Below are 8,907 nucleotides of genomic sequence, written 5' to 3'. Positions count from 1 at the left end.
TATGCAAATTATCTACGGCAATCTGCATATTCCATATATCCGCGAATTCTGGCCATGTTTAAATTCATCAGAGCAGCAATTTAATGATTAAACTCGATCATAGCGATGGTACACACGTCCGAAAGAATTGTTGGCATACTTTTGAGTGGGAAAGCTGAACCGAATGAGAAGGGTTCTTCACTAACGTTGCGACCACAATAGATATTTCGATTCGCACAAATGAACATGGCAAAAGAATAAATAAAATGAAAATGTTTTTTCTTCATTGGATCAACACTGTATTAACATAAACACCAGGTGGACCTCAATCAACCCGTCAATTGTTACTTAAAAGGTATACGAACACAACATACATCAACGCATGTTGTAAAACATTTTGACTGAAACAGCAAGTCAAAAAGTTCAGAGACGAGAAAAGATGGTTGGACGATGTTTGAGGTAAAGTACATAATAGTTTATTTAACGGCAACCAGACTATCTAATTGTGTTTAAGTTCCCTGCATGCTCTTCGTGGCTGAGTAGAATCGATTACATTGTCAGAATTCTCAGAACAAATGTCTTTATATATCCTGCCTGCATCATACCCTCGATTTTGCTAAGATCTGTTTTAATAGCTATTATTTTTTACACCTGTCAAAGACCACTGCTGTAAAAAGTTCTAGTTTTTATGTAAAAATTTCTAGTTTGTAAAAAGATGATTAGAACGTTCACATATGCATGCATAATTGCATATAATACTTAAAACTCTGAAGTATATTTGGCGTCCAAACACTAGCCTAGGATTTCAGGAGATTACTCGTGAGCATTCAAATTCCACAAGTTTCTTGCTTGGGATGCTTCCTCACAACCCGTTATATATATCCAGTATAGCTATTGGCGTTCAACCGAACAAATCCTATAATGGTTTAAAGTGCTATGTTAAAAGCCAACCTTCAAGGCCGACAAACACCGGACCCTATCTGCCAACCGTGACGAGATTTTTATGAACTTTTGAGTAATCAATAGCAACTATGTTTGATCATGTTGCATATTCTTGATAGTATATTTAAACATATCTGGGAAAAATATCAAACTGAGAAAGGTTCGCGTGAAAAAAATGCGTTGGCGAGTGGCATTCAGTGTGTGTTGACCTTCACGTTTGTATTTTATAGTTTCGTTCTCCTCGTGTTGGCAACACTGACTAACACCAGCGCGTCAGGCCTCAACGGTCAACCACAATTTACCATAAAAGCTGACAATAACAAGGCGTTTGACGAATCTTATTTCATTAAAACGATCCGGATAAAAGATGGAAACATAGCAGATTGTCTGGAACACTGCCTGGAGGACTGTCGATGTCAGTCGTTTCAAATTTGCCAAAATACAAAATGTCAACTGTGTTTAAGTCACAAGGAAGAAAACAGTGCATTGCTTCATAACAATGAGAGCTGCGTCTATGCTACGTACGAGATACAACATTCAGACTTGAGTTTTCAGGTATTATAATTATGTGCATGCATTTTTAGAGTTGCTTTGCCCTAATTAACATGTTTTTATTGGCAGAGAGAAACGATAGTAAGGCCGGCGCTGTTTATGAGATTTTGGGTACCAGAAACATCCCTGGGAAAACTTTACCAAGCGTTTATATGATAAAATTTCAAGCAAAAAGCACGCGATGTTGTCTTTTGAATAAATTTTCTATTGGCTATTGCCTATTACGCACGCGACGTTTGCAAAAGTTAGCCCTTGCGGTCGAGACAAACTGCTTAAATGGATAAAAGTTGCCCCCACCTATAGTATAAGTGAAAATCGTGCATGTTAATGAACTCGTTTAACGCGTTGTCTTTTGCCTGGTACTTCTACATTTCTGCAAGAAGCGAAGAATTCAATTGTAACGAATATTCTATGTTGAGCAATATAGCCTGCTCAAATTTGTTCGTATATTGGAAGTCATTGACATTGAAAAAACCTATAACTTATTTGTATACTATACGTGGCTATTTCCATTTTCTCGCGCTATGTTCTTTTTTACCAGGACATTCCATGGACAAATCTTAGGGTCATTCTCTCTTTCTAGAGTTTCCATTGTTCCGGCATGAGTTGTTACATGAGCTACGACTGTTGTCAAGTGTCAGGAATCTGTCCGAAGAAAAAAATTTGTATTCCAATGCCCTCGCTTGATCAGCCCTGGAAACGTTTCACCTGCGAATGTGAGGAAGGTTATCATGGAGACGACTGTCGCCCAATGCCCCCAGTATCGCATGGAAGTGGAAGACAGGAAAGTGTGCCAGGGGGAAGTAGCCAGAGAGAGCCGGTGGAGGCCAGAGGAAGCGTGTTAGGCGGTGGTGGTAATGATGAGAAAACGCTACCTAATTTGGACAAATAATAAAAAACCCGGTCGCATGTGAACTATATTTCTTAGTTGTGCAATACAGAAATTATGTGAAAGAATTTTCTTTTGCATTGATATGTCCAAATTTGCTCTATTTCTAGAAGCCTGTTTCGTAGCTACCAATATAGTTTTTAAAGAGCTGAAGTAGAAAGATGTACATTAATTCAGACAAAATAAGGACTAAAGTGAACAGAAATTAAAATTAAAAACTTTCGAATTACTGAGTAATGAGTCCTTTTTATATTCTTCAAGACAAGTCAAATCTTTGAAAAGCTTCTCAGTCAACTTTTTTCTTTCGATCGTTGTCGTAAGCTCGGAAACTCGACTTTGCAAGAAAAATTATGCTCAAATTTATTGGCCATGTTTTCTCATAAATCAACATGACTATCAGGCAGACAAAATATGAACGTGAAATTTTACTCCTTTAACACCATATTTGCATAACAGCAGATGGTCTATGTCAACAGTTACGTTCAAAAGGAACGGACAACATACTACAACATGCATCAAAGCATCAAAGCATATTTAACAACTTCCTGAAAACAGCAAATGAGAAGTTTAGAAACGTCATTGCAGAGAGAATATGGTCGCAAGAAGTTTGAGGTAATGTTCGGTCTATTATTGGGAACCAGGTTATATATACTGCTGCATGCATGCAGTCGCTCAGTAGTGTTTCATTTCAGCGTTTCATTTCATTGTCGAAAAATTCAATGTTGAATGGCGTTATACCGAGCCTTTCGACTTTCAACCGGCTCCTTACTTCAAAATTCTTATTCAATGCGGTTTGCTACAGTTTCTTGAATTGGTTAAATGTACATTTTTAACAAGGATTTCAAACGTCTAAATTTCTGGCTAAAAACTAAAATTTAATAAACCTTTCCGGGAATGTTTCTCGAGCGAAAATCTATACAGAACTTGCACTTAGCAACCATTTCTATGGCAACAGAGACGTTTCAATTAAAACAACCGCTAGTGAAGTTTATAAAGTTTATATCGCAGATATAAACAGAATTTTTCAAAATTATTCTGTTGATAAAGATCTATCGTGTAAAGGTTGGATGACGAAAGCAAATTTCAGCGAATTCCTTTTCGACATAAACTTGATTTAACTCTCAATTTCACAGAAGGCCATCGGAGTAACATGGATCCATGCGCGCGCAGAATTTATGATCGATCGATCAAACTGACTCAGGCAAACAAACTTCGATCGAAGTATTAATGACCTCTTGTAAAATAACGTTTTTGGGGCCAAGCTTAACTGAATCACACAGCTGACCCACACTCGTCAAACGCGAAACATGCTTCTATTTAAATAACTTGAGCTTCAGGGACAAAACTCTTAAAAGCGCGTTTTTTTATTTACATTATTTACAAAGTTCGCAACGCTTCTTTAATTAAAGCGCCACGTTGAAGTGCATAAAAAAGCATTTGAAATAAAACCATGGTAACATCTAAGTGTTTGACATATATAATCGACCATTTCGGTATATATTAAAACGGGTAAAAAGTAGGGCATATTATAAAAACGACAAATAAAAGACTGATTAACATTTTAGTTAATAATCTAAAAACCTTAGCCGCGTGCTCGCCGCTACTGCTTTTAAACCTATGTTAGACTTAATTTTCAATACAAACACATTCTTGTCGGCAAAAGGCATCTTAACGTTTTAGGCTAAGCAAAAGACTTAAGTAGTCTATGCTACGGAAAGCAATTGTTGACTCTCTGGTAGGAAAAATGCCAATAACAGGAGTCCGAACGGCTTATCCTTAATTTTAACGTATTTTCAACGTCGCAATATGTTGTACAGCATCGTAAACACTGTAAAAACGTGGCGACTAAAGTATATGTTTCGTTTCGCACAAGTCAACATGACAATAAAGGTCCACACACTGGACGCGATTCCCTAACGCGACGTGAATTTCCATTTTCAAAAGCAAATATAGATTCGATTCTGAAAGAACCTCTTTAGAGATATGGGTACCAGACCAGTCAAAATGTACTATCACTCGGTAATTACCAAGAATATCACAACATTTTCAAAGTTAGCAGCTTCTGGAACAGAAAAATTTGTAAAAATCGCGTCGCATTGGCGGATCACGTCCGGTGTGTGTCGACGTTAATGCAAATATAATTGGAATGCAAATTTCCTTCATGCATCAAGATGACATTAACACACAACACCAGGTGGTCTGTCTGGCAATAACTACGTTAAAAATATATAGAAATAACTACGTCAAAACGTGCGAACACAGCATCCTTGCATCAAGGTTTGTCATATAACGTTCTGAAAGTCCCGAAAAGTCACAGAGAAGATGCTTGGTTTACTTTTGAGGTAGTAAAGTACAATTATTAACTAACTTAAAGCGACCACATCATTAATAATCTAGTAATTTAGTATAGTTTTACTTAACACTGTGTTGCCAATGAATTTACCGTTAGTCAGAGTAAATTACCACAACTCGAATACATCGAGTATATTACCTACATTTTAAAGGTTTAAATGCCTTCGAAATAGTTGCAGTGCATGGTAAATGTAAGTTCTAGGATATACTTTGAAAATGATAAACAATCGCACTGCTATGCAAGTACACTTGGTATGAAAATTGTACTTAGGCAGGCATCTCTTAATTTGTTACGTGAAATTTCATGCCTGCATGATGTGTTTGTGCGATCTTCGCAATTACATGGCCACAAATTGATCAGGTTGTCGCATCAAGAGTGAACAATGTTGTGCTGCACCCTGTGAACAGTGTCGTTAACAATATTATTGAATCTTGTTGAATCATCAATGTTGCCATGCACAGTTGACGCGCGCAACATATTATTGCAACAGCATTTGATGGTTCAACAAGGTTCAACAATATTGTTAACAATACTGTTCACTGGATAAAACACAACATTGTTCGCTCACCTTTTTTAAACCGGCAACTTGCATCAACATGATAATTTTTGCATGGGGGTGCACACGAGTGAAAAATTATTATGAGACGCAAAATGATCGAGTGGCCTATGTAAGCATAATCTGCCTGTATTCATTTTGTCGAACTATTTTGACTGCCTAATCAGTGTGGTACTCCCGGAATTTGTGAAGCGCACACGAAATTATAACGCTATCTCGCTTTGTATATATTCCCGTCAAAAAATCTGTACTTTCACATAGCAGTTTGCACAATTTTTTTACAACAGTTAAACCATTTGCACAACAAATATCTCATGCAGTGTTTCGACCAAAGTTTCGACCATTCTTCGAAAGAGTTGTGTGAAGTTTAGGTCAGGGTTTATGAAGTTTTTCACGTGTTTTGAGTTTGTTTGTTTAATTTTTACAAGTTTATTCGTCGCACTGTTGGCAACAATTGCTGAAGGCAGCGCATCCATGTTCAAGAGTCAACCACAATTTTCCATGACGGTCGACAACAACAAAGCATTTGACCAATCTTTCTCACTTGGAAAGTACATGATAGTAAATGGAGGCATAGCAGAATGTCTGGAACACTGCCTTGAGGATTGTCGATGTCAGTCGTTTCAGGTTTGCCAGAATACACAATGTCAACTGTTCTCAAGTCACAAGGACGAAAACAGTTCATTGCTTCATGAAGAGAAAGGCTGTGTCTACGTCACGTACCAAATGCGAGATTTGGTGCAAACTTTCCAGGTATTTCAAGAAGTAATGTAGATTTTCGAACGCACGCAGGGGCGTAAGCCAAGGGGAGGCAAGGGGGGGGGGCGGTAGGCAAGAGGGGGGAGGCGGTCCCCCCCAATTGTCTTTAAAACTGTTTTCATGAAAATTTTTAAATCCAGGAGAATATGAGGAGGGGGGATCAAGTTAGGTAAGCAACGAGTAATCAGTAAATCTAAAGAGATTTTCACGTGTATTGTTCGTTGATCTAATGTAATAATGACAGAATTTTGTCATTTGTAGCCTTACGATTACTTTTAAAAGCTCGTATCAGAATGCGGGAAATGGCGTTTCCAAGCCTTAGAAATCCCACATTTTCTCGGGGAAGAATGCCCCCCGGACCCCCCCAGATAGTTTGTGGCTTCCTCACTCACTGTTGCCCCCCCCCCAAATTTTCTAACCTGGCTACGCCACGGAACGCACGTGCGCGGTACTATACGCACGGATATTAACGCATATTTATCTCACTAATTTACAATGCGAATTTCAATGTTGTTCTTGTCATAAGAGCACTTTATGCTCATACGCGAGTTTAAGAATTTACTGCTTTTCCATAAATGAGCTTTGTTTCATGAAAAGACAAAGATTTAAGTTCCAGTAAAAGACAATGATAAACATTTCACCGCGCAGGTCGGAGGAGGCAGCAACAGAATATGACCTCAGTTTTCGCTATTTTTGGGCTATCAATTTTCATTAAGAAGAGTTTGATAATATCAGTTGTTTAAATGAGAGGAAACAAGAAAGAGATGTTATGGAACGGAATTTTGAAATATTTTTTTCCCTTTAGAATGATGATGACCAATGTTCAGGCATAAGTTGCTACATGAAGTATAACTGCTGTCAGAAATCAGATATCTGTCCGGGAAACAAAACCTGTCAACCGACGTTTGTTCCGTCTTGGAAACGTTTCACCTGCGAATGTCCTGATGGTTACTTTGGAGACAACTGTGACGAGAAAACCATCTCATGTTTTGACTGGCCTATAACAACTCTGTAGTGTAAATTTTATTCACCAGTAAAATTTTATGTTTAGCATATAAAACTAGCGAAACGATATTCCTTCAGTTTTTGTGTAACCAACCAATCGTTCCAACCAATAAGAAAAGTATGTTTGAAAATTTTATCTTTCTCTTTTGGCAGCAAAAGCATACGAGTTTGCAAATTTTGCAAGGCAATTATCAAGCATTTATGGGTTTTATTGCATGGATGCATGTAAAGGTTAAATAAAGTTTTAAAGCAATTTCTCTTGCCATAAAATAAATGGTAATGGACTGAGCTTTATCGATCTGTGTGTACGAATAGAATACTGTGCGCTTTTGTTTTTAATTTTGCTTTGTTAAATATGTGAATCCAAACATGCTAAAAATGAACTGACCGTGTGCTGTACATTATTCATTAAAACTTTCACACATTCGCTAATATTTGCATACAGCTTAGCTCTTAGCATACAACGTAGCTTAATGCGGTGCCACCTGCTACGATTACTAAATGATACGACATCAAAACGTTTCCCAAAATGGCACTAACATCGTATATTTACAGACAAATATATTTGAAGAATTGGGTTCAAGTTGCTGTCGCGCAAAGATATGGGAACGATCAACAGTTCAATAATTGTTTTTTGGATACAAATTCGATCCAAAATTTCGGGACGCTGAGCACGTCAGCAGCTGAAGTTACTTAATAGATACAGAATAATGAAAATTAACCGGTGCTTTCTGACCAATCAGGAACGACAACACACACGAAATGTATAATAATACATATAATATAATAGTTCATAAGGCCACGATTTCGCAATTAAAGATGGCCGACTTGTTGTTATAGAATTATATAAGGCACGAGACAAAACTTGAAAATAAAGCAACTTCTGTCTTACATATAGCAGTTGCGGAGTTCGATTGAAGACGGGAAGAACAGTACTTCTATGACATTTTTTTTCATATTTTTATCCCAGTAATGTCATCTCAGCAACGCGTTAGCAATTTTTCTTTCTTTCGGGGGGGGGGGTTAAATTTTCGGTGACACCGATATGTGATAGTATAAATCAACCTCACAACGTCGTCTCCCGATGTTTGTGATCAACCAATCGCAAACCAAATTGCAACGCGGTCTTCTTATACTGTTTAAAGAAACTTTAGTAGCTACTATTTATCATTATATTGATCCTGGATATAATACGATATACCGGCTGAATGTGGTGAGATATCACAAAATCCCGCTCGCTGCTGTAGCCAATATGACGCAGGGAATTCCCCCAGCTGCTGATTAGAAAAGGAGAAAGTTATACTATCACAACAATGCTATTTCGGAGTTGGTAAGTTCCAAGTTATAATTGCGTTCCGGACAAAGAAGAATGCTTCATAATCGTGACGTAACGGCTGGATGCTATGTCGTATTGACGCCTCGCTTTCATGTTTTGCTTTTGCTCCTATTTCCTAATTTCGTGCCGGGTCCTGATTCTACGAGATTCCTATATTTTGCTAAGCTGTTGTTTGCGTGGCATTTCGGGTTTTCTTATTCGGCTGTTTATTGAGAAGGTAAGTGGATTTTTGTAGATAATTTTGATCTTGAAGTGTTTCACATAATACGAGTAAGGATACCTAACAAAACGTGAAAAATTATCTTGCAGTGTTTTCGCGATAAGATCGCAGTCCGGAATTTCAAATCGCTCACAAAGTAGAAAAACGACATGCTTTTAAACAGCTGGAGTTCGCATGCGCGACAGATTTACCCTCGCTCCTCCTGACCTGAAGGATCTTAGGATATATACATCACAGGGATATTCTCTGTGACAGTAAATGTTGAAGACGTATACCGCGTAAACTGGAAATTGGTATTTAATTGTATGTCATAATT

The 8,907-nt window shown here is 37.7% G+C and overlaps 2 protein-coding genes across 3 annotated transcripts; both read left to right on the top strand.

Moving 5' to 3' along the window:
* Positions 1–354: 354 nt before the first annotated feature.
* Positions 355–2,471, top strand: LOC114530768. The gene is made up of 3 exons (XM_028552388.1): positions 355–438; positions 1,152–1,476; positions 2,057–2,471. The coding sequence occupies exons 1-3, from the start codon at positions 419–421 to the stop codon at positions 2,363–2,365; spliced, it is 654 nt and encodes a 217-aa protein (XP_028408189.1). The 5' UTR covers positions 355–418; the 3' UTR covers positions 2,366–2,471.
* A 409-nt stretch (positions 2,472–2,880) lies between these two features.
* On the top strand, positions 2,881–7,058 carry LOC114530750 (delta and Notch-like epidermal growth factor-related receptor). 2 transcript variants are annotated; one of them, XM_028552367.1, is made up of 3 exons: positions 2,881–2,974; positions 5,700–6,024; positions 6,836–7,058. In XM_028552367.1, the coding sequence occupies exons 1-3, from the start codon at positions 2,955–2,957 to the stop codon at positions 7,043–7,045; spliced, it is 555 nt and encodes a 184-aa protein (XP_028408168.1). In that variant the 5' UTR covers positions 2,881–2,954; the 3' UTR covers positions 7,046–7,058. The 2 variants fall into 2 exon arrangements, with proteins under 2 accessions (XP_028408168.1, XP_028408167.1); XM_028552366.1 differs by lacking the exon at positions 2,881–2,974 and adding an exon at positions 4,487–4,704.
* Positions 7,059–8,907: the final 1,849 nt, after the last annotated feature.

Source organism: Dendronephthya gigantea, unplaced genomic scaffold (assembly GCF_004324835.1).
Source record: "Dendronephthya gigantea isolate DGI-Jeju-01 unplaced genomic scaffold, DenGig_1.0 000065F, whole genome shotgun sequence".
Taxonomy (NCBI): Eukaryota; Metazoa; Cnidaria; class Anthozoa; order Malacalcyonacea; family Nephtheidae; genus Dendronephthya; species Dendronephthya gigantea.
Note: the sequence above shows the minus strand (reverse complement) of the source record. Positions and strands in the feature narration are given on the sequence as shown.